Source organism: Conger conger, chromosome 5, assembly GCF_963514075.1.
Source record: "Conger conger chromosome 5, fConCon1.1, whole genome shotgun sequence".
In the NCBI taxonomy this organism is placed as follows: domain Eukaryota; kingdom Metazoa; phylum Chordata; class Actinopteri; order Anguilliformes; family Congridae; genus Conger; species Conger conger.
The window spans coordinates 33,510,352-33,536,015 of NC_083764.1; the positions used below are offsets into that span (position 1 = coordinate 33,510,352).

At 41.7% G+C, this 25,664-nt stretch overlaps 2 protein-coding genes across 2 annotated transcripts in view; both read left to right on the forward strand.

Annotated features, from left to right (window-relative positions):
* The window catches only part of LOC133129468 (nesprin-3-like), a 529,943-nt gene extending 510,329 nt beyond the window's left edge, over window positions 1-19,614 (forward strand). The window contains exons 10-15 of the mRNA XM_061243585.1: window positions 71-211; window positions 1,040-1,174; window positions 1,499-1,618; window positions 15,968-16,129; window positions 17,685-17,857; window positions 18,957-19,614. Of these exons, the coding sequence (XP_061099569.1) occupies window positions 71-211; window positions 1,040-1,174; window positions 1,499-1,618; window positions 15,968-16,129; window positions 17,685-17,857; window positions 18,957-19,101 (876 nt within the window). The 3' untranslated portion in view covers window positions 19,102-19,614. The remainder of the gene's footprint in view (window positions 1-70; window positions 212-1,039; window positions 1,175-1,498; window positions 1,619-15,967; window positions 16,130-17,684; window positions 17,858-18,956) is intronic.
* A 317-nt stretch (window positions 19,615-19,931) lies between these two features.
* LOC133128846 (uncharacterized) overlaps window positions 19,932-25,664 on the forward strand; it is a 15,975-nt gene continuing 10,242 nt past the window's right edge. Inside the window, exons 1-3 of the mRNA XM_061242653.1 lie at window positions 19,932-20,651; window positions 20,749-20,859; window positions 21,233-21,403. Of these exons, the coding sequence (XP_061098637.1) occupies window positions 19,932-20,651; window positions 20,749-20,859; window positions 21,233-21,403 (1,002 nt within the window). The remainder of the gene's footprint in view (window positions 20,652-20,748; window positions 20,860-21,232; window positions 21,404-25,664) is intronic.

A 25,664-nucleotide genomic window follows, 5' to 3' on the forward strand; every position in this document is an offset into this window, starting at 1 on the left:
AGAGTGATTGAGTAAGTTATCTGTCTGTTCTCTATGTAAAATACTGTATGTCTGTTTGTGTCACATGTAGGATTTACTTTCAAGATCCAAGGACTTTGGGGAAAGATACGAGTCTGTCCTGAAATGGCTGCGGCTCAGAGAAAAGTGTATCACCACAGTTGAACTTAAACCTGACATCCCGACCAAAAGGGCATTTTCTGGAGAATTGATGGTGGGCAGTTATATTTTATATATTCAATTAAATGCAAGTTAGTATTGGGACAGTGATACCATTTTTGTTGTTTTGGCTCTGTATTCCCGCATATTGCGTTTTAATTAATATGAGGTTAAAGTGCAGACTTGTCAGCTTTATTTTGAGTGTATTTACATCCATATTGGGTGATCAATATAGTCCCCTCCCATTTTAGTGGAGCAAAATAAAAAAATTATTTTAACAGTGATTGTTTTCCCTGTCATTATACTGATTGACATGAAATGCACTGGCCAAATACAATATATCAGGATAGATAGAAGCAAGTACACAAACTGACACTCTTGTCTCTTTGAAGTTGAATTTGCTGGCGGTCATCACAGCGCACGACAATGAGTCAGTGAGAATCGGGAGGGAGTAGCAGGTTTAGATGGAGGGACTGGTGCTGAAGTGAATAATTAATCATATTCAATCAGTGATATTGTCTCAGAATTGTCTATTCCCCAATTATTAGAACTGTAGTAACTGCAGCATTCTGAGTTTTTTTATTAGTGGAATGTGTTTCTGGTTGTAGTTTATTGTTCACCATTTTGCATCAGTGATGACTAAGAGTCTGGTATTGCAAAGGAAATAACAGCATTTACTTCTGTCCTCATACCAAAATCAGTTGACCAATGACTTTTAGTACCACTTTATATGTTCTTAGAAGTACTTGTTTGTTTGTTTTAACACCATTTTCCGATTCATATTTGTTTTGATGCTTTATCATCATAAATTGATTAGTGTGACATCATATGAAACTGACAGATGTGTAGCAGCTATAGTCTGATGAGAGATTTGTCTTTACAGGTAATTCTGAAGGATGTAGAGGAGCATGAGGCACACCTCATTGCTTTGCAGGCTCTGGTTCTGCCAAGCCCTGCCAACCAGCACAAACTCAGCCATCTTTGCACAGAGTGGAAAGAGCTCTGTAAAGCTATGAAGGTAGAAGATTATGTGTGTCTACAGTATGCTCGTTTGGAGGGTTGGTAACTGGTTGAATGGCAAACCATTTGATGTGAAACATTTTGAAAGTGTATTAGTTTATTATTTGCTATTCATTTTATAGGGATATACAGTGCAGTCCAAGTATTTCTCCAGTAACAAATGTTTTATTGTTTTCACCTAAACATTCAATTTTGGTCTCATTTGGTCATTTAAAGTATGATTGAACATTGTCAGATGACCAAAGGTGCTGTGGTCAGATGAGACCAAATGTTTTAACTTGACCAAAAAAATGACCCAAAGCATACCTTAAAATCAACACAGAAATGGTGTCGTGAGCCACGGACCCCTTGCCGAGCTCAGACCTCACGTTCTCACGAGCAGTACCTCACCATGAGGTGTCTCGGGGACGAACTCAAGTACTCCGAACGTTCTGGAGCCCTGGTAAGTTCTACTGGCCCAGTCTCGAAGTGAAGGGTGTGATGCAAATCTGGTATACGATGTCCTGTATTCAATGTATTCCTCTAAAAGAATCTTTATCACATATGATTATAGTAAGACATACTTTATTATAATCAATCAAAAGAATAGAGTTATACAGATTACAGGATATATATCATCTTTCAGTTTGCTGATCACATGCAAGTTACATATACCCCTTTAGCTCTTTCTAATTTACCTTTCCACCATGATGTTAAAATTCAAGGTACACCCCTCAAATACCCATCATCCTCTTTGGCCTTTACCTTATCTTATGGCTCCCCCTTCACGGAGATAAAAGCTACTGAACTTCCATTAATACAATGGGTACGAACACCCCTAAAGTCTACTACTTATTTATATCGTATATAGTATCTTACTAAAAAATAAAAGACATAAAAATGAAAGGAAACTTATAATGTTGAGCTTCTATGTACTACTTTTCCTACTTTTACAAGTAATATAGATTATAATTACCACCCATGCCCTAAATATAGCCATCTCGTTTCCTGTGGGATTTGATCCCTCCTCCTTGCTGTTGATGAGCTCTTTGAACAGCTGCATTGGTTTGGGAATCTGGGGCAGGATCAGGACCCAGACTTTCGAAAGACGTGACTTTGCACTTCGTACTTCTCCTGTCTGTTGTATGGGATGTGCACTGGTATGTCTTCGAACACTTCGGGGGTTTTGCAGTGCAGCCGCAGCATATGCCTCTCCTCACTGACACTGAGGTTAGGGGGGGAGGCTTCAGGTTCTTGCGTGGGTCCAGCAGGAAGGTGTTCTGTGGCGTGGAGGAACCCCGCATCCCGTCTGTTGGCCTCCAGGTGCAGTTCACGGCTCCAAGCATGTCGTAAAAGCCCTTTAACTCTTTCACCAGCTTTTCTGTATGATGAAGGATGCGCATGAACACCTCTTCGACATCAGTCCCGCTGCCACAACTCTTGGGCTGAGTCCGCACTGCGTACGTCACTCCTCTCTCCATATCCATATCCTGGAGTGGCGCGCAGAGGGAGCGCGCCACTCCAGCTTGACTACAGCTGTCCTGCATTGCTCTCTCTTCAACAGCCCATAGATATCTTCTGAAGCAAAATTCTAAGATGCTATCCTAAGGTCTAAAAGCTTATTCCTTATATATCCTTTTTCCGTATAAGAGTGTACCTTTTTTGATAAGAAATGTCCCCAATATATCGAGTGGGAAGACATTTATCTCTTATGCAACTTTTTAATGACCATATTCATCACTTCTGTTTGTCCCACTGTCATTTTCTCATACCTCAAAAGAAATTTCCCCAATACTTTATCTCGTGCCCCTCCGGTTGGGGATTTCCACCATCTCAATATACGAGTGGAAAAACACTAGCTTTTTTGTATTTTTTTAAGGAATCTATTCATCACTGGTGTCTGTTTCAATTTCATAGTCTCTCCTTGACTTCCTCCACACCATGACCTCATGCAAGCCAGAAGTTAGTGCCTGCCACCATCTCAATACACTCTTCAGGTGCCCCTTTTTGTGGCGCCTTAAGGGATCTACAAAAGAAATCCAGCTAATAGCTGAGTGTAATTCATCATTTAACTCCTCCACTGTTAGTCCTTTGAATCTATCCGATAAATTATTTGTGCTATAATCAGGAAGGCCCTTGAAGCCTCTTAATCTTCTTTCGGTATTGACATCCCTTCCGTTTTCCTTATCTTTTTGCTTTAGCCAGGCATTGTGCTCCTCCCCTGTAGGGTTGGGGTATTCCCTGACTGCTCGCTCAGCATGTTGAATCTCCTCCAAGGTTATGTTGGAACTCATTCTATGCATGGCCTCAGTCAGAACTTTAACCTTGCTCCTTAAAACCCTAAATCTAAGTCCCCCGACTTCAGACTCCTCTACTGACAAGTATGGCTGCTCATTATCTCTGAACCACATATTTTTCCTCTTACGGGCGTTCTTGCTACCACCTCAATGGCGTGTGCGAGGGGTTAACAATGCATTCCTAACCCATCCCTGTCAATCTCTCATCAGGGGGGCCTAGGGCCGGGTCCTCGACAATGGTTCTGTGACAACAAAATCAATGTTCTGCAATGGCCATCTCAGGTGCCAGACCTGAATCCAATTGATAACCTGCGTGCTGAACTGAATAGGATAGCTGGTAAGCACAAACCGAAGAATGTGAAGGATCTTGCAAGGAATGGTCCAAAGTCCCTCCAAATGTGTTCCTTAACCTTGTCCAGCATTACTCCATGCTATTATCCTTGCCCATTTGCTTGGTGGATGCACTAAACCATGGGTGCCAATAATTATGGAACCTTGATTTTGGAGAAATATATTTTTTTATTCAATACATTTTGATTTTGGTTGGTTCATTGAAGCATTAATAGTCTAGTATTTTTCACACGTTCAGGATTTTGAGTTTATTGCTGAAATTATATAGTTTATTCCTTGGAGTATTTTGTGATGGTCGATTACTATCCATGTCTTCTGAATTGACAGTTCTTTGAGGTTTCCCATGCTGATGGATGACAAAGGCATTTTGCATGCTTGTTACCTCATTTTTATACTCTAGTGAAACAGGAAGTGATGGAATGACACTTAGTGAGCACTTTATTAGGTATATATTAGACTTATTTTTTTAGATTTCCACTGCTGTAGCCTGTCAATTGATCTCTGTGTGGCTGGTGGCCTCTGGAACTGCCAGTCCGCCGTCCAGAAAGCAGACTTCATATCTGCCTATGCCTCCCACCTCAACCTTGACTTTCTTGCTTTAACTGAAACCTGGCTCTCACCAGAGAACACGGCCACCCCGGCTGCCCTTTCCTCTGCCTTCTCTTTTTCCCCACACACCCAGAACCTCTGGCAGAGGAGGTGGCACAGGTCTCCTAATCTCATCCTCATGGAGATCTAGTGTCTTCTCCTCATCCCTCTCCTTCTCCTCTTTTGAATTTCATGCGGTTTCTGTTACTCTGCCGTGCAAACTGTTTGTTATTGTTGTTTATCGCCCCCCCCGGTCCTCTGGGGAACTTTTTGGATGAGATGGACATCCTCCTCAGCTCCTCACCTGTCAATGACACCCCCCTGATCCTCCTGGGTGACTTCAACCTCAACTCAGAGTCCACCCAGTCTACCTTTCTCTCCCTCCCCTCTTCTTTTGACCTTACCTTCACTCTTTCCCCTCCCACCCACAAAGCAGGCAACCTTCTTGACCTCATCTTCACAAGGAGCTGCACAACAACCAACCTCTCTGTAACACCACTCCATATATCTGACCACTCCTTCATCTCTTTCTCTCTTCCACTGTCCTCTAACACCCATCCATCTCTCCCACCATCCACTGTCACCTGTCGACGGAACCTACGCCACCTGTCTTCCTCCACCCTCTCATCTACAATCCTCTCCTCCCTACCATCTGCGGAGTCTTTCTCTCGACTGTCTCCCGATGATGCGGCTACAACTCTCATGTCCTCCCTCTCATCTTCCTTTGATTCTCTGTGTCCCCTCACCACCAAACTAGCTCGGGCCTCCCCCCCCAGTCCTTGGCTTTCTGATGCTCTACGAGCTGTCCGAACCGAACTGCGGGCGGCGGAGAGAAAATGGAAAAGGTCCTGTCTCCCCAGTGATATAGCTTCCTTCCATGCCCTCTTATCATCTTTCCATTCCTCTGTCTCTCTAGCTAAATCTTCCTTCTTTCACTCGAAAATTAACGCGACCGCCTCTAATCCCCGCAAACTGTTTTCAACTTTCTCCTCTCTTCTGGCCCCCCCTCCCCCCCCACCCCCCTCATCACTCACACCTGATGACTTTGTCTCCTTCTTTGAAAAGAAGGTCGATGCTATTCGCAATTCCTTCTCCCAACCCTCCACCCCTGCTGACCCTCCTACCCTCCCCAACTCCCTAACCTCCTTTTCTCCCCTCTCTGACGCCGACACACTGAAACTCCTTACTTCCCACCGCCCAACCACCTGTCCTCTTGACCCCTTCCCCTCTCCCCTCCTACAATCTATATCTGATGACATTCTCCCTTTTCTCTCCTCTCTAATCAACACCTCCCTCTCTTCCGGCACCATGCCCTCTTCCCTGAAGAGGGCCAGAGTCACTCCCCTGCTCAAAAAACCTACTCTTGACCCCTCTGCCCTGAACAACTACCGGCCTGTCTCACTCCTTCCCTTTCTCGCTAAAACTCTGGAACGGGCGGTCTGCTCCCAACTGTCCACTTATCTTCTCCAGAACAATCTCCATGACCCCAACCAGTCTGGCTTCAAGAGTGGCCACTCCACTGAAACCGCCCTGCTCGCGGTCACTGAGGCACTCCACTCTGCTAAAGCAAAATCCCTCTCCTCTGTCCTCATCTTCCTCGACCTGTCAGCCGCCTTCGATACAGTCAACCATGAGATTCTGCTCTCATCGCTGTCTGGGATGGGTGTCACAGGTTCTGCACTCGCTTGGTTTTCCTCCTACCTCTCTGGTCGCTCCTACCAGGTGACTTGGAGGGGCGCAGTCTCCGACCCTCACCCCCTACGAACTGGAGTCCCGCAGGGCTCGGTTCTTGGGCCTCTCCTCTTCTCGCTATACACCATGTCTCTTGGTTCTGTTATCTCTTCCCACAGCTTTTCTTATCATTCCTACGCTGATGACACCCAACTCTTCATTTCCTTCCCCCCCGACACCCAAATCACCACACGGATCTCTGCCTGCTTGGCTGATATCTCTGCGTGGATGACTTCCCATCACCTGAAGCTCAACCTTGCCAAAACTGAGCTTCTCTACATCCCTGCTAAGTCCTCTCCGTCAATCGACCTCTCATTGACTGTTGAGGACTTTGTAGTTTCCTCCTCCCGTACGGCAAAGAATCTTGGGGTGACTCTTGATAACTGCCTCACCCTGGCTCCACAAGTATCCTCCACTGCCAGAACCTGCAGGTTCTTTCTGTATAATATACGCCGTATCCGTCATCTCCTGACTGAGAAAGCCACCCAGCTCCTAGTCCAGGCGCTCGTCATTTCCCGCCTGGATTACTGCAACTCCCTCCTAGCCGGTCTCCCAGCATGTGCCATCAAGCCCCTCCAGCTGGTCCAGAATGCTGCAGCCCGCCTGATCACCAGTCAGCCCAGGTCGGCTCATGTCACTCCGCTTCTCATTGGCCTCCACTGGCTTCCTATTGCCGCACACATCCGTTTCAAGGCCCTAGTGTTGGCATTTCAGGCTGCTAAGGGGACTGCCCCACCTTACATACAATCCCTGATCACTCCCTACTCCCCAGCTAGACCACTCCGGTCTGCCAGCTCTGGTCGCCTTACGGTTCCCTCTCTACGGGCACCTGGCGGTCGAGCTGCACGTTCACGCCTGTTTTCCGTTCTGGTTCCTCAGTGGTGGAATGACTTGCCTACCCCCCCTCCCCCCCCAAAAAAAAAAAAAATGCACTTTTGATGACAACTATGTTTAGAACAGCATTTCCTGTGTATTTTGCTAGTTTCTGGATGTGATGCTCTGACTTATGGTAGAACCTATGCACTTGTAAGTCGCTTTGGATTAAAAGCGTCTGCCAAATGACTAAAATGTAAAATGTAAATGTCAACTTAGAGTTATGTTAAAATTGAGTTAAATATAGATCACTATTCATTTTTATTATGTTTATAATGTTTTCTCAAATTTTTGTATTTGAATCTATTTATCAGTAGTGATTCTAACGATGCCATTTAAAAAATCTTTGGATAAATAATTCAATTTTAGTGAACAATCTCTGGATCATTCACTGGAACATAACATGACAATGTATGAATTAACAGTAGTGTGTGTTTATATATCCTTAAATAAGCAAACTCGTCACGGTCATGGTTATTACACTTTCTTTGTACAATCATGCTAAATTTATACCGTGTGTCTACTTTACAGAAAGAAAGGCTATAATGTATTAATTATTCAATGAAATAACTTGTGGCAGGCTAATTCAGTGGTGTTGCCGTTATTTTCTGATATGCCAAGAGTGCTGCCGGGAAATGTATTTGCTGTTTTCCAATGTGAACTGTCTTGATCATGTGTTGATATTAGCTAGTCTAATGCATGGAATATTGAGCGCCATTTATCTGCCTAGTAACTAGTTCTCCCAGCAGTTACCATCAATTACATTTGTTTAAATGTAACTGGAGGAGTTTCGTCCATAATAAGTATAAGTACCTGCAATAAAAATAAATAAACTGTTAATTTTTTAAATACTAATGACAAGTTGAAAGATAAAACAAAAAAATAAAAGCTAAGAAAGTAACTGATTTTCATACATTAATTCATATTTCATTGCAAAAAAATGCATTTAGTGAATTTATTGTTGTGCTTTTCCTCTGATACTGACACATAAGTAGCATAGCTTTACTTATGTAAACATCTCAACTATCTTTTGTTGATTTGTTGATTTGTTCATTTGATTTTATGATCATCCACGTTGGTCCATGGTTCTGACTTGATTAATACAAATGTTCTAAAGTATCGCAAACGATGTAGCCTGTGTCTCAATAACCAAAGTTAATCATGAGCCAGCATTTGCATGTTTGTGCCTGCATCTTGGTTGGCATTTTTGTCAGAGGAAGGGCCCATAAAAAAACCGGGGCCCATCCTAACTAGCTGCTGCCACTGAATGTGTGTATTCATTTCAATTTAAAGTATCTTATTGAAGAGTAAATTGTAGTTTTATATAGGCTAAGAGCTTTCAAACTGTGATGAAGTTTATGTGGGGTTGCACAGAAGAAGGTAGAATTTATAGATTATTGTATTTAGCTTCCTCTCTTTTAGCCAGTTATAGTCTTTAATAGTTGGTTGGTAGACAACTATCAGGAAAATGGCATTATTGATTTTATATAATATAATAACCTTTTCCATTTTAGTGGCAGGGCAGCCGTCAATTGGAACAGAGATTACCAAATACTTTAATCAGCTGTTTGTGAGTTATAATCTTACCTTCTTCTTTGTTTATATTACTGATAACAACTGTTACGACCTGGTACTCACCGATGTTTCAATAACAAAGAGAGTTGATTACGGCATAACATTCACTATCACAAACCCTTCAGAAAGAAGTAACCAGTATGCAGCGTTATAAAGAAGTAAGAGAATGTTTAATAATTACAAAGCTAAATAGAGTCCTATACTAATAATATCCTTGTTAATTAAATGTCCGTGATTCGGAAGTCTCACCGTCTAAGTTGTTCTACAACGGGGTGAAACTTCTCCAAAGTTCGGTCTCTTAAAGATCTTCTTAAAGTCACAGACAACTTGTTGGTAGTGGAGGTCAAAGCGGCATAGCTTCCAGCTGTATGTGAATTGATGTAGTCTTGCTCTTGACAGCGTGCAGCTCCTATATAGTTGCATTCTTCTTGGCATGTGTTGCTCCGCGACGACCACCGGCATTGTTAGCAATGGCTGCATCTGGTCTCCAACGTGACGAGATGCTGCATCCCCTTCGTCCAAGTGTGTCTCTCAGCAACGGAATGCATGCTCCCCTCCGCCTGTATAGGGAAACACAAAAACACAGCAGTACCCAGCCCAAAACAGCCAAAAAGCAACAGCATTATACATCCTAAAACACTGGGACGTGACAACAACTATTCCACTATCAAACAATTTCTTCCAAAAGAAAATGAGATTTGAATGTTTAATTTAGCCATATTATCCCTTCTGGGGCTTGAAACTGAAAGTACAGTGAACATACCATAGTATCCCTCATAAATTGAGACTCATTTACAAAAATATCTTGAAACAAGAATGAGAGGGTTGCTTTGTCTTGCTTTATCATGTCTGGCCAGATAAATGTATAAACCTTTTGTTTACATAATTTGAAAATTTCCTTACCAACTCCAACTGGATCACAAATGCCTTTTTTAAAATTAATGTGAACAGAAGCTCTGTATGGTACAGTTACAGATTACCTTTTAGTAAAATTTGGTACAGTTTCAAAATAATTTAAAAAAGAAAAAGACCTCGTACAAAAGTTTGGAACCCTGTCAGTTAGCATTTTCCAACTCGAACAGCTTGTAAACACTTCCTGTAGCCAGCTAAGAGTCTTTCAATTCTCACTTTTGGAATTTTTCCCCATCATCATCATTATCGCTTGCCCTTGGGCGAGAGTCCGACCACAACTTTCCTCCAACGGTGGGCCACCCTGTCAATGCCAGTATCATGGCAGATTATAGCAGGGTAGCTCAACTTCCTGCTTTTTGAAGGTTTCCATAACAGAATGTCTGATATGATTTCATTTTTTTCCCGATAGCAGTGGTCAGCAAATCAAACAATATTTCCTGTGCCCCCAGCTGCCACACAACCCCAACGCATAATGGATCCATTTTCCATGCTTCACAGTTGGCAAGTTGTTCTTCTCTTCACCCTTTTTTCTCCAAACATACAATTTGGTGGTGGCCAAAAAGTTCATTTTTGGTTTTGTCAGTCCAAAGCGCATTGTTCCAAAAACAATACTCTTTCACATACTTCAGATGCTTAATTTTGTGTTGAGGTCATTCTTTCTGGAAACTCTGTCATGTAGGTCTTCAGGGGTGGTTCTAGGATTTTTTTTTTTTTACTGGTGTGGCCAGGGGGGGTTCAAGGGTTGTCTTGGGGTGGCCACCATATCTCTATTTTTTGGGGTTATTTATGGTTCTTTTATTGTTTCACGTGCGAACAAAAAACACTATGCATTACTAGTCTACTAAGACTAAACATAAATGAATAGGCTATAGGCTACCGATAAGCTAATGTACAGGATGACATTAACAATGACAAATAAACAGGCTATCGCTTCTTGAGACCCTTCTCTGAGCTCACTTATAAAAGCTAAGGCAATTCAATAGACAAATGATCTAAACACCAAACAAAAATGCATTATGCAAACCCTGGGTTTTGAGGCTCTTATTTTAGTGCGCTATGTGTTACATTACATTACATTACATTATTGGCATTTGGCAGACGCTCTTATCCAGAGCGACGTACAACAAAGTGCATACCCATAACCAGGGATAAGTTCGCTGAAAGACCCTAGAGGTAAGTACAATTTCAACTGCTACCTGTACAACAAAGATAAGGACAAGGGCCATTTTTTTTTTTGAACAAACAAACAAACAAACAAGAGCAAAAGTGACCAAAGTTAACTATCCAAACACTGCTTACCTAGCCAACTAAAAATACCGATACACAAAGCAAGTCACAGAGACAACAATTAAGGTTCACAGGGAGGTAGGGAGGGATGGGGAGAGGTGCTGCTTGAAGAGGTGCGTCTTCAGCTTGCGCTTGAAGGTGGGGAGAGATTCTATAGTTCTGACCTCAACGGGGAGTTCGTTCCACCACCGTGGAGCCAGAACAGACAGTAGTCGTGAGCGTGAGGTGGAGGTTCTGAGAGGGGGAGGTGCCAAGCGGCCTGTGGAGGCTGAACGAAGAGGTCTGGCAGGGGTGTAGGGTCTGATGATTTTTTGCAGATAAGCTGGGGAAGACCCTTTAACTGCTTGGAAGGCTAGCACCAATGTTTTGAATTTGATGCGAGCCATGACAGGCAGCCAGTGGAGGGAAGTAAGCAGGGGGGTGACGTGTGAGTATTTGGGAAGGTTGAAGACCAGACGAGCTGCTGCATTCTGGATGAGTTGGAGGGGTCTGATGGCGGACGCTGGGAGGCCAGCCAAGAGGGAATTGCAGTAGTCCAGGCGGGACAGAACCATCGCTTGGACCAGGAGCTGGGTCGAGTAGGGGGTGAGAAAGGGGCGGATTCTCCGTATGTTGTAGAGGAAGAACCTGCAAGACCGGGTCACCGCCGCAATGTTCTCGGAAAGGGACAGTCTGCTGTCCATCACCACGCCGAGGTTCCTTGCACTGGGTGACGGCGTGAGTGTGGTATCCCCGAGAGAAATGGAGAGATCCAGATGGGGAGAGGTATTAGCAGGGATGAATATCATTTCAGTTTTACCTGGGTTGAGCTTTAGATGGTGGTTGTCCATCCAGCTCTGGATGTCCCTCAGGCAAGCAGAGATACTGGCTGAAACCTGCGTATCAGACGGCGGGAACGAGACGAAGAGTTGGGTATCGTCCGCATAGCAGTGGTAGGATAGCCCATGTGCAGTGATCACAGGGCCAAGGGAGCGAGTGTAGAGAGAAAAAAGAAGCGGGCCAAGGACTGAGCCCTGGGGAACCCCTGTGGCGAGGGGCCGAGGTGTCGATACCGAACCAGCCCAGGCAACCTGGAAGGAGCGACCAGAGAGGTAGGACTCAATCCAGTCCAGGGCTGTGCCACAGATGCCCGTTGCTGACAGGGCAGACAGGAGGATGGAGTGATCCACAGTGTCGAAGGCAGCAGAGAGATCTAGAAGAATGAGGATAGAGGAGAGGGAGGCTGCTCGTGCGGCATGAAGTGACTCACTGACGGAGAGGAGCGCAGTCTCTGTCGAGTGGCCCGATCTGAAGCCAGACTGATGGGGGTCTAGCAGGTTGTTGTTAGAAAAGAAAGAAACAGGCACTGCCTCAAAATTGCACCAATTATGACTAATCTGAATTACATAGTATATCATACATTACATCATATATTGTTCTCATAAGAGAATTGGATGTTTATGGACAAGGATAAAAACTAATAGTTTGACCGTATTTAAGGCCATTAAAGTCATGGACTGTGTTCTGCAGAGCAAACTACTAGGTGTAGAGCAATCCCTGCCATGGTACACCAACATAATACCAATCAGCACACTTAGAGGATGTTCATCTAGCTTGTTACTTACTTGTTTACAAATAAACAAATCACAGATCTGACACAAAACAATTTTTGTTTAACAGCTGAACATTTTGGCTTGGCTCAAATAAATTAAATGCATTTATTTTAACTAATAGGATCTTTTTTTCCAGATGAAGTAGAGGAAGAAAATATGGAATCATTCAATGTTGTGGAAAAAATTATGGAATCACTCAATGTTGAGGAAATGTTTTTAGAATTATCAAAAAAAAAAAAAATCACAATTAGTACTTTGTTGCTCCTCCCCTGGCTTTTTTGATGGCCTGAATTATTTGAGGCATGGACTGCACTAATGAAAAACCATATTCTCCATCAAGCTGGTTCCAACTTTCTAGAGTTAGCGGTTGACAGATCAGCTTTGCAGGATGGAGCCTTGTCATGGACCTTTTTTTAAATTTTATTTCCACTAAAAATTTTCTATCAGATTAAGATCCGGACTGTTTGCTGGCCATGTCATTGAGTTGATATGCCTTTCCTGAAGAAAAGCTTTAACACTGTTTGCCTGAAAAATGACTTCCTCATCACCAAACCTATTTTTTATCGATGGAATGAGAAGAGTGTCCAAAACTTCAGTGTACACCTGTGCATTGAATGTTGAGGTAATGATTGCCATCTCCCCTGGTCCTTTACCTGACATGCAGCCCCATATCATAAATGACTGGGGAAATTTGCTTGTTTTCTTCAGGCAGTTATCTTTGTATGTTTCATTGGAACGGCACTAGACAAAAGTTCCAGCATCATCCATCATCACCTTGGCCAAGTGATTTGTGATTCATCACTTTATATCACTTTCATCCAGTCCTCCACACTCCATTATTTCTTCTCTTTAGCCCACTGCAACCTTGTTTTCTTCTGTTGAGGTGTTAATGCTGGTTTCCGTTTTGGCTTTTCTGTATGTAAATCCCATTTCGTTCAGCCGATTTCTTATAAACATTGACTCCTGTTTCTGCCATTTGTTTTGTTGTGCATTTACTACTTTCAAGGCATATTGCCTTGAGTTTTCTATCCTGACACTTTGAGGTCTTCCGTGGTCTACCTGTATGTTTTCCTTTTATAACCTTCCCATTTTGTTTATACTTGCACCAAATTTTAGACACCGCTGACTGGGAACAACCAACATCTTTTACCACACTCTGTGTTGGATTTCCTTCTTGAAGGTGTTTCATAATCCTTTCCATTGTTTCAATTGACAGCTCTCTTCTTGGAGCCATGTTTACCTTCAATTAGCCAAGTCCTTCAGCTTGTTAAGGTCTGCAAACACTCCTTTTTAACTGCAGACTAATTTGCATATTCAGACTTGTGCTGGTATTTGTTTTAGAAATACAATAAAGTAATTCATGATTTTCTCCTCAACATTGAGTGATTCCATAATTTTTTCCTGTACTTGATCTGGAAAAAAGTATGTCATTAATTATCCATCCATCCATCCATTATCTGAACCTGCTTATCCTGAACAGGGTCGCAGGGGGGCTGGAGCCTATCCCAGCATACATTGGGCGAAAGGCAGGAATACACCCTGGACAGGTCGCCAGTCCATCGCAGGGCACACACACCATTCACTCACACACTTATACCTACGGACAATTTAGACTCTCCAATCAGCCTAACCTGCATGTCTTTGGACTGTGGGAGGAAACCGGAGTACCTGGAGGAAACCCGCGCAGACACGGGGAGAACATGCAAACTCCGCACAGAGAGGCCCCGGCCGACGGGGATTCAAACCCAGGACCTCCTTGCTACGAGGCAGCAAGGCTACCCACTGCACCATCCGTGCCGCCATGTCATTAATTAAAATAATCTAATTTGTTTGAGGTGTGTTTCATGAAGCCCGAATGTTCAGCTGTCAAACAAAATTAGTTTTGTGTCAGGTCTGTGATTTGTTTATTTGCTATGAAGTAAAAAATCTGGAAGAACATCCTCAAAGTATGCTGATTCTATCATTTTTGCCAGGGGTTGTATTGTTGTGCTGTGAACAGCTTGACCTGTGTTTACTGCTCTTTTGCAGTGATGTGTAGGTTCTTCTGAGCATTTTTCACCAGGTCTCGGGCAATTTTATCAGAACTCTTTCTTGGTCTTCCAGACCTTGCCTTTACTTCAACTGATCCATTTATCTTCCATTTTCTACTAATGTTTCTGACTGTGTAAATGAACAGTTTCAGAGTTCAGAGAGTTTTTTGTAGCCTTCTCCTTCTTGGTGGAAATGAACCATCTTCATTCTGAAATCCTTTGATAACTGTTTAGAGGAACTGGTGGTTGTTAACACCAGACAGAACAGGCACTGCAGTTGGATACTTTAGGAGGCATAGAGTTACTTCAGAATAAAAAGTTCAGGCCTGGAATTAAACTCACCTCACTCATTGAATGAGTAAATCACCAGTGTCTGGGCCTTGGTAATCTTTTTTTTTTTTTTTTTTACAGTAACAGAGAATAATGAGTGATTAACTGTGATTAAACCACACATCACAAATATGTGATCCCTCCAGAACTGGCCCAAACATGTACGATCACAAATATGTGATTATAACGCGTCATTAGACCGCTCACTTCAAAATGTTGGGTTTGTGCCATCTTCTGCCAAGGCTTCTGAACAACGCCACAGAGGTGTGCACTAAACCCTGTCAGTATATTTATCATGGTAAAAAAAAGAATCAATATCAGCTTGTGATTTCAGAAGGTGAAATGGCTGACAAATAAAAATTGTTTTATTTGTTCATTCTCTGCCACTCTAGAAAATTCCAAGATATTAGCAGTTTCTGAGATACTCTAACTACTGTCTAGCACCAACAATTATTCCACGGTGAAAGCCAGTTACATAAATTTTTTTCCCAATTCTGATGGTTGATGTGAACATTAACTGAAGCTCCTGACCCATATTTACATGAGTGTATGTATTGCACTGCCACCACACAATTGGCTAATTAGATAATCGCATGAATAAGTAGTGCCCAGTTGGTATACTGGACGCTAGAGTTTTTTTTTATTTTTTATTCTTAGACATTGGATCTTTTAGAAGTTGGTTGTTGATTTATAATCCAACGAGAAAGAGTTTGTGTCTCCTCACCATAACCAGTTTTGCAAATTAACTTATTTACAGCTTATACAGATTTCCAATGCTTGACCCTTGATGGATCAGATTCAAAATGTTGGCTTGCTTATTGAGTGCCTGTTGCATTTGTTTTATCTATTTTTTTTAACCTGGCTGTAATCCTCCTGCCAGATATAGAACCTTTATGGTTGAGTGTTACAACAAATAAATATTCCTTCAGGAACATAATTGGTGAAAGAATGGCAGTTAAATTAAGAGCTCCCACACAAGGCCACGTGTCATAGGTAGTGGGAGGCTGCATGTCAAACCCAGTCCACACATTGCTGTCCTTTCACGTTAGGGAATTGCGCTTGTACATTTGATTGTACATTTGATTCCCAGCTGGGGTGCTGTCATTATACCCTTGAGCAAGGTTCTGAATGTCAACTGCTGATGTAAAAATATCCAGAGATATAAATAGATTGTATGTGAAAATGTCATCTATGCAAGCCGTTCTCCAAGAGCGTCTGCTAAATGTCAATATGTAATGTCTTTCAGGGGAGAGTCCGGGAGAGTGAACAGAACACTGCTGATCACCATTACTTTCAAGAGAAGCTGTTTGCTCTGCAGCAAGGGTTGCAGAAGACAATGCTGAGACTGGAGCCTTTCTGCAGCTTGAAGAGAGAGCTTGGGGCAGACAACTGGCAACCAGATGCTGAGGTCATTGCTCTCCACTCTCTATCCCCTCCTCCCCTTACTCTCTGTTCTCAACTTAAGCTCCATCAGAATGTGATTACGTCCTTTGGAATCCAGAGGGAAAATATCAAGCTGATCATGACATTCTTCTCAGACAGCTTAATCTCAGTTAAAGGAGTGTTTCACACAGCAAGAGCATCAATAACCCGAAAAGAAGGACTCGTTGAAACTAACAGTTGAGCTAACTGAAGCACCAAGCAGCATCTCCACTTGTCTTGCAGTGTTTGAATAAAGTATACATTTTCCTTTCATAGATACCTTATGAACACATAGAGTGGAGATGAGGAAACAAGAAACGAGAAAAGTATACCGTACCTGCAGAAATTCTGAAATTCTCAAGTTACTCGAACATACTCCAAGTTAATACATAATTCACGAGTGACATTGAAACTTTCAGCAGGAATGTGTTCAAATATGGCTTATTCAAAATAGTGATTTGCACTATCCTGAAAGCTAAAATGGTGTATAATTTTTTCATGCAAAGTTTTCCGAGATCAGATAACTGCAGAAAGAATTAAAAGTTTATAATGTCCTTTAGGGTGTAATAAGCAGTTGGGGGATGGCGATGATGCTTTGTTTTTTTTCTGCCCTGAGCTAATGGGAGACAAGATAGATTCCAGACTAGCCTTTACTTGGGTGAGTCAGTACTGCATTACTCGTTTCCGTATATGTTAAACCAATTAAATGTATCCGTTACTCATACTGGGAAGTGGGCGTGATGTAACCTGGAAGTGGTGTGGTTTAAACAGTCCCCCGTACTACATTGCGATTTGCAGTACTACTTGTTATGCAGGTAAATCTCTATGAAATCTTTATCTGGTTAATCTTAACATTCATTGAAAAAAACCGTCTATAAAACGATGTGTGTACGTACGTGAACAATTTTACAAGGAACACTTTTGGCTGAGCCACCTGCCCGTTTGTATTAGAACCACTATCCGCATTGCCAGGACACTTGCCTCTTTAAACACACACCCACATTTTCTTCAAGTGCTATACTCTTGAACAAAACAGCACAGTTTGTTACATAAATAAAATGCCAATGAAAATCCCTCAAATAACATACCGTAAATCACAAACACTTGTGTGACCAGCGACTACACTCCCGGACCGCTAACTCTCACAGCAATCTGTGACAGAGGCAATAAAACAACCAGCAAACAAGCTGATTGGTTAAAATGCCTACTTTCAGCTTTAATTTGAGGGTTTTTACATCCATTTTACATCCTGGTGAACCATGTAGGAATTATAGCCCAGGTCATTACCAGGTTGTTGCTATTGCCATCTATCCTTCACCCACACTACAGTAGAGTCAGACTAAAGTAGCTGGCTAGGCTACCAATCACCACCCAAGGTTACAATAAACAGGCTAATATCAGTTCAGCTACTTCACCATTTTAGGAGCTAAAAATAACATGATATTGACATGATAATTAAAACATTGTACTTGCAATATAAAAAAGTGCACAATGAATATGTGGCCTCCTCCTTTAGTACTGAGTGGTGTTGTCTGTCACAGAGAGTACTGGGGGAACTCCCTGAAAGGGAACTGGAGCTACGCCGCGTGGAGGCTTTGAGTCAGAGAGTGCTCACTAGAACATCAGAGGAGGGGAAGGGGAAAATCTTGGAGGACCTGCAGCGTCTGAATGACTCATGGACTTCTCTGCACATGTGCGGTATGGACCTCCATAGGTATGGCGACCAGTGAATAAGACTGTTCCCTTTATTTTTCAGGTCTTAAGGTATATAACACCATGGTCGCACTATGCCTCTATCTAGTTCTAGTGGACTTTACTATGTCAACTGCTCAATTTGTCACCATACAAAATTACTAAGTTGTAAATTGTGTTGTTATGCAACACATTCACAACCAGGAAGAAAATTTGGGTATATTGGGACAGAAAATATGGATTCAGCTGGCCTGAATTTGACTTGCTCATTAGTATCCCACCTTTGATTTGGGAGTACCACAGTAACCACTAAAACTCATAATTCTCTGTATCCATATTTTTGTACATCACATAATGAATACATGAACATTCTGGCTATCACAATTCCTTGAATAACTTGAGTCATTCGATTACAAATCCTTGATTATTTTTTTTGCATTAACAGTTCATTTATTCATTTTCTGGAAGTTCATTCACAGACAGGGAACACAGACAGGGAGTTCTGAGGTCCAAAAAAAAGGCTAATAATTTCTGACATTTCAGACTCAAAATTTTAGTTGTCGGCCACAACTGAAGCTGTGAGAAATGTGAAAGGAATACCTGCACTGACTTTTCGAACGATTCAGCTTTTGACAAATTCTTTTTATGTCACAAGAACGTTATCAGTAGGCTATATATACAAGAGGCACTTCAAGAAGTATTTCTTTTGGGGATTTACATGCATGAAGTGAATCCAATGTGAATACCTCTATTCTATTAGGTTGCCTGTTGTTTTTATGGTTTGTGTAATAAAATAGGCTATAAACCTTTCAGCTATTTATTTACAATGTGTATGTGTCTGTGTATGGCTATTTGGACAGTGACACATTTTTTAGTTTTTTTTGCTCTGTACTCCAGCAAACAAGCTGTTGAAATAAACCAAGCACAGTGGTTAAAGTGCAGACTTTCAGCTTCAATTTGTGTTTTTACATCCATTTTGGGTGAACCATGTAGGAATTACAGCCCAGGTAATTACCAGGTCGCTGCCATTGCTGAGCTTACCAGTGCGTTATTGCTTCTTCAAACAGTTGATTTTTACACACCTAATTTTTTGGCTATGTCTCTGATTTATTTCTTTTCAGATTTTTCAGCCTAATGATGGCCTCCTTTACTGGCATTGACACTTCTTTGGTCCTCATGTTGAGAGACAACAACAGACTCCAAATGCAGATTGCACTCCTAGAATCAACTCTAGACTTTTTGGCAGCCCTTTTATGCATGAACTAACGATGACACTTAACACACCTGTTCAAGAAACATTTGAGCTGCCAAATTGTCCAATTTTCTTTCTTGATTCCCTAAAATATGTATAAAATGGGGGACTGTGTAAAAAGGGCTGTAATTCCTACATGGTTCAACCATTAAATTAAAGATGAAAGTTTGTAATTAAACCACATAATGATTATTGTCTTTCAACTGTTTGTTTGCTGGAGTACAGAGTGAAAAACAACAATACTGCAGTGTACTGTACTACCATTTCCTATTATTATATATATATAACTATTGGAATATAGCCATAGTTTTACAGGCAATACAAAACCTACAGTTATTCCCAAACTTTTTCAGCTCATGGCATAAATAATAAATAGTAGCTATATGAAGAGCCATCTATTATTTTTTTTGGTTTCTATCAAATAGTTAACATTTTAAATCCATTGTTTTATTATTGTTAAACATTGTTATTTGTTTAAATTTGTGCCGTGTCGTCAAAAGAATAATAATAAAAAAAGTGTTTCACCATTTCAGTTTTCTGGGCATATTTCTGCCAGGTACTCTGTTGGTATGTTTTATACATTATTACGTTCTCCTTTATCCTTTATCTATTAATCATTAGAATAATCGATAGAATACTTGATTACCAAAATATTCATTAGTGACCTCCCTAATGGACATTAAAAAGAAAAATAACATACATTTGATATATTTATCAAATCCGTTCTTGTTTGAATGTGATGTGCGGTGTTGTAACCTTTGCCATCTGCAGGTTTCTGAATGGTAATGGAGTGAAAAGCATGACAAGAAATGAGGGTAAAGGAGTGGGACAGATTCAAACAAACATGGACTTGTGGGTGGTTGAGGGAGAGGATGCTCAAGGGCAGAAATTGTGGACTGGCCATGAGGGAGACTGTGTGGGGCCAAGTGTTGGGTGGCAGGTTGGGCCTGCAGTTGAGAATATAGGCTATGGAAATTATATCAAGGCTGGGCGAGGATTAGGCATTCATGATGAGGATATTACTTTGGGACAATATGAGAGGCCAGTGGGGAGGTTAGGGGCTGGAGATGAGGGAGGGTTTGATATTGAAATTGAAGGCAAGGGGTTTTGGCAGGATGCCAAAGCTGAGAGGGAGTTGGAGGCTGGAGGTAAGGGGAAGGGTGTCAGGACTGAGTTGATACTTGGTTTTGGAGATGAGGAGGAACTTAATGCGAGATATGATGGTCAAGACGGACTTGGAGCTGGGGATGAAGTTTTGGATTTGGGGAAGAGGCCTGAGGGGGAGTTAGAGACTGGAGATGAGGTGAGTGTTGATGAGGCTTTGAGGCAGCAAGATGCCAGTGTCAGTCAGGTTAATGCTGGGGTTCAGGAAATGGATTTGGAAAGTATATGCAGTCAGAGCTCTACCAGATACCACAGGGAGGGAATTAAACAGCAGAGTGGCGAGAATCAAATATTCTGCTGGGGACTTTCTGGAGAGGAGCAGGGGAAAGTTACAGGGGACGAGTCATTTCCCCAGGAATCTTCTGGAACCTGTGTATACCAATTGAGGCAGCACACACAGGTAATATTCACTGTGATAATGAATGCATTTCATTATTTATTTTTATGTTCCCACATAAGTTACTGATAACTTACTTCATTGTTTTTATTCTCTTCAGGAAGAGTTTGAGGCCTGGCTTCAGGCAGAGCATGCTAAACTCAGCAGAATTCTGAGACAGAGGAGAAAGTTAACAGCCAATGAACTGAAGCTCAGACAGAGGGAACTTGAGGTGCATTTTCTTTTATTTTTTAATAGTAAAATAAGCATTTTAGTTTATGGTTTATATCAAGGGGAGCCATTCTTTAATACATCTGACCATATATGCAACAACTGCCTCATTTACAGGAAACAAAATACATTTTAGAGGGCTCTTTTTTCAGGAAACGCAGTGTCTTTCTCTATCGTTGCAAGTACTGCACAGTATATAGTAGTTTCTGTAAACAACAGGTTTCATCAGTTATTTTCCAGTGTTCTCAGTAGAACAATGATTTAATATTCCTGCCAATCAAGTGCAATATGTATATTGCAATATCTACAATATCTGGGACTCAGGAAGAGATGGAGGTTCTCCCATATCTGTATGTTCACATTCATATCTGCAGGAGCTGAGGTCCCATGTGGGCTTGGGTCAGAGCTTCCTGCAGGGGCTGCTGACATCCCAGGGTGGGGCGGGGGTAGATGACCCATGCTTGGAGGAACTCAGGTACCGCTGGGTGCTGCACAAGTCTAAACTACAGGATGCAGGGGACTTGAGGCATCACCTGGGCGACAAGGTAAAGAGCCCTGCTGGACAGTCTAATAGAGTCACCGCAATGGGGTGCCTGTGTGGGGTCCTGCAATGCAGCAAGAAACATTTGAGAACAAGAATCAACAAAAAAAAGGTTTCATTAGTTCTGTAGGCAATGAAATACAGCTGAGTTGGTTATTAATATATGTTGAGAGGAAATAATATATACAGTGCATCCGGAAAGTATTCACAGCGCTTCACTTTTCCCTCATTTTGTTATGTGACAGCCTTATTCCAAAATGGAATTAATTCATTTTTTTCCTCAAAATTCTACACACAACACCCCATAATGACAACATGAAAGAAGTTTTTTTTGAAATTTTTGCAAATTTATTAAAAATAAAAAACACACGTACATAAGTATTCACAGCCTTTGCTCAATACTTTGTTGATGCACCTTTGGCAGCAATTACAGCCTCAAGTCTTTTTGAATATGATGCCACAAGCTTGGCACACCTATCTTTGGGCAGTTTCGCCCATTCCTCTTTGCAGCACCTCTCAAGCTCCATCAGGTTGGATGGGGAGCGTCGGTGCACAGCCATTTTCAGATCTCTCCAGAGATGTTCAATCGGATTCAAGTCTGGGCTCTGGCTGGGCCATTCAAGGACATTCTGGTGGACATTCAGAGTCCTGGTGGTTCCAAACTTCTTCCATTTACGGATGATGGAGGCCACTGTGCTCATTGGGACCTTCAAAGCAGCAGAAATCTTTCTGTACCCTTCCCCAGATTTGTGCTTCAAGACAATCCTGGCTCGGAGGTCTACAGACAATTCCTTTGACTTCATGCTTGGTTTGGGCGCCGACATGCACTGTCAACTGTGGGAACTTATATAGACAGGTGTGTGCCTTTCCAAATCATGTCCAATCAACTGAATTTACCACAGGTGGACTTATTGCATTTTGGAATAAGGCTGTAACATAACAAAATGTGGGAAAAGTGAAGTGCTGTGAATACTTTCCAGATGCACTGTAGTTTACTAACTAATAGTAATAGAAAATATATAATACATTCTGTGACCACTTTTTGAAGTACACCTTTCTTGTACTGTATAGGACCGAGGGGTGAGCAAGTATGGCATTATCCGTGTCTCCATATACGTTCAACCTACTAAATTATCCGTATCTGTACTCGTACTCGGAAGTGGGCGTGACGTAACTCGGGCGTGGGCATGACGTAACCCGGAAGTGCTGTCATTTTGAACACTCCCCCGTACTAAATTGCAATTTGCAGTAAAGTACATTGTAAAGCCAAGACTATCACCTGAAGCACAACTACTATAGTATTGCACTCTGTTAGGCAGGTAAATAACATGGTTTTAAAATGTTGCCCATTAGTTTGAAAGAAACGTAGCTATGTAACTACACATCCACTTACACTGCTACAACTTAATCCCCTGTCACTAACTAGAGTTTAGCTGATGTTAATCATGCAGTGACCATCTTAGTTAATGTTAATTTTCCTAATGTTGACATCAATGTCAATGACACTGTCCATCGTCTCTTATACAGCCTACATACAGTAGCGGCCAAAATTATTCGAACACCTGACAGATCTGAAAATATTGACCTTTTCTTGCCTCCAAAACATGATTTCATTTCATAATGTTCATGAAACATGCAGATGGTTGCTCTGAGCACAACAAATATCAGATGAAGTGAGTCCTACTATTTTTATTCACTTTTAACTTTAATATTTGGTATGTCCACCTTTTGCAGCAATTACAGCAGCACATCTTTCTGGCATAGTGTCAATATATTTCTTCATCACTAATGTTATCCCATGCCTTCTGCAACTCATCACTAATGTTATCCCATGCCTTCTGCAACTCAAGCCAAAGGCTTTCCTTTGAATGTACAATAGATCTGTCCATTTTATTGTCCAACTCGCCCCAAATTTGCTCGATGGAGTTGAGGTCCGGACTTTGAGGGGGCCAGTCCATCATTTTCAATGTTTCAGCAGATTCCTGCTGTCGCAGGTAGTTCCGGCAATAGTTAGAAGAATGTTTAGGGTCATTGTCCTCTTGGAAAATAAATCCAGGCCCAATAAGATGACTCCCAGATGGTACTCCATGCCTCACCAGAATGTTGTGGTATATTTTCTTATCCATGATGCCATCAATTTTCACTAAGTCACCTGTTCCTGAGGCTGAAATGGCACCCCACACCATAATACTACCCCCTCTGTGTTTAACTGTTGGCAAGAGACACTAATTTTTATATCTCTCCCCCTCCCTCCGTCGAACATATACTCTTCGCTTGTTGCCAAACTGTTCAAACTTGGACTCATCAGTCCACAACACTTTATACCAATCTTCCTTTGTCCATTTCTTGTGTTCTTTTGCAAATTTCTGGCGTTTCACTATATTTTTCTCTCTCAGTAATGGTTTCTTTGCTGCTATTCTGCCAACAAGTCCTTCTTCTCCCAGTTTCCGACGCACAGTTCTTGAAGACACTGTTGCACCATTAGTCATTGTGGTGTTGTTCTCATCACGCAGTTCTCGTGAGGTCTTTCTTCGGTCCTTAAGACTGAGAATTTTGAGATGCTTCACTTGTCTGTCTGAAAGTTTCTTTTTCTACCTCTCCCCTTTCGGTTCTGGTGTGGTGGCATCATGGCGGTCTAAAGTGTACTTTACAGTGCTTGGACTGCATCTCAAGTCCTTGGCTATGCGGCGATAACTCCAGCCAGCATCAAAAAGGGCCTTTATTCGAACCCGTTGCTCACTCGTTAGCTCCTTCTTCACCTTAGCCATGTTCAAAGAGCAACATGTGCTTCAAGACCACTGCTAGAGGCTTTGAATTTATACCAATTGGTGGTGTGGCCTCAGTGACAAAACCCTGATGTTACCAATCACTTAATGAGCAGGATAGGCCTTGTACATTCAAAAGAATCACACTGCTGTGTCCTAAGACTCTTGCATCACCATCAATTTAACCACGATCACACCTGACAATGATTACACAGGTAATTTGGCTTCTTCTGTGAAGGAACATGATTGTGTGACATTGACAGTGAAATAGGCCTAGCTTGTTTTTTGTATGGAAAATGACATAAATGTCCTCATGATGGCTCTATTCTATGGTTTATAGAGCAAAATGACTTTGTCGATATTTCATTTGTTTTATGGGTATTTCAATGGCCAATTCAACAAAAACAACTGAAACCTCTTAAATATGCCATGTGTTCTAATAATTTTGGCCACCACTGTATGTGGAGACTATGACTAGGCCACATTGTAATCATTTGTTGAAACCAAACCGTTTCTATAGCAATATGGAAAAAAAACTGATTAAATACAGCATCTTAACAAAGGATATAGGATATGCTTACATTTCTGTTCTTGTTCTGGTGGGTGAGAATTTCTTTAAAAGGAAAACATTATCCAGTCATAGTGCTTGCTCTTGTCAAGACAGGTGTTTTGACATACCAACCACTTTTTAGTGGACTGTCCAGCAGGTTATCTGTCATAATAATTATAGTATCCATACCTGCTAAAAAGACAAAAGGTTTTGGAAAGCTTTTTCGATGGTGATATCATTTTTATGACGGGTAAAGCGTTATGTTGTTGTACGGTGATAAGGCCGCTTTCACTGCAAATACTTAATAGCTGTGGATTATTACTGTGCATTGACTGGGAAATAATGCACACCCCTCCAGCCAATCAGAGACGATGGCTAAATAAAGAGCCATTGAGTAATTGTGCAATTCATAGTCTGAATAATTGATTATGTGTTTCAATAATCAATAGATTATTCGACTATCAAAATAGTTGTTAGTGCAGCCCTTGTAAATAGTGCACATTTTTAACAGCTAGACTAGAAGAAATGATCAACATGCATGACATGCAGGGGCGTGCACTCATTGTGGCAAGGGGGGGCCTGCCTGGCTCTGAGCTGAACTGTAGCACAGATAAGGACATTTTAACAAGGACATCACCCACTACCGCCAAGCTTGATTAGTACAGTTATGCTCAGCTCTATTGTTTAGTTTTTTTGTCATTTTTAAAAATTAAGCCTCAATTCATTTTCTCAGTTGAACCAATTGCATAGTATCTATGGAACAAATTATATGTAATTATATATTAACTTCTTAATTAAACAAATGCACCTGAAAAAATAAATAAAAACCAGAGACTATGAACTGGGCAGGCTTATACGCCTCAGGTAACAGAGTGAATAGGTGCTCGGACCACAGGGACATTGTGCAGTTAGTGGTGTGAAGAAGTGTTTGCCCCCTTCCTGATTTATTT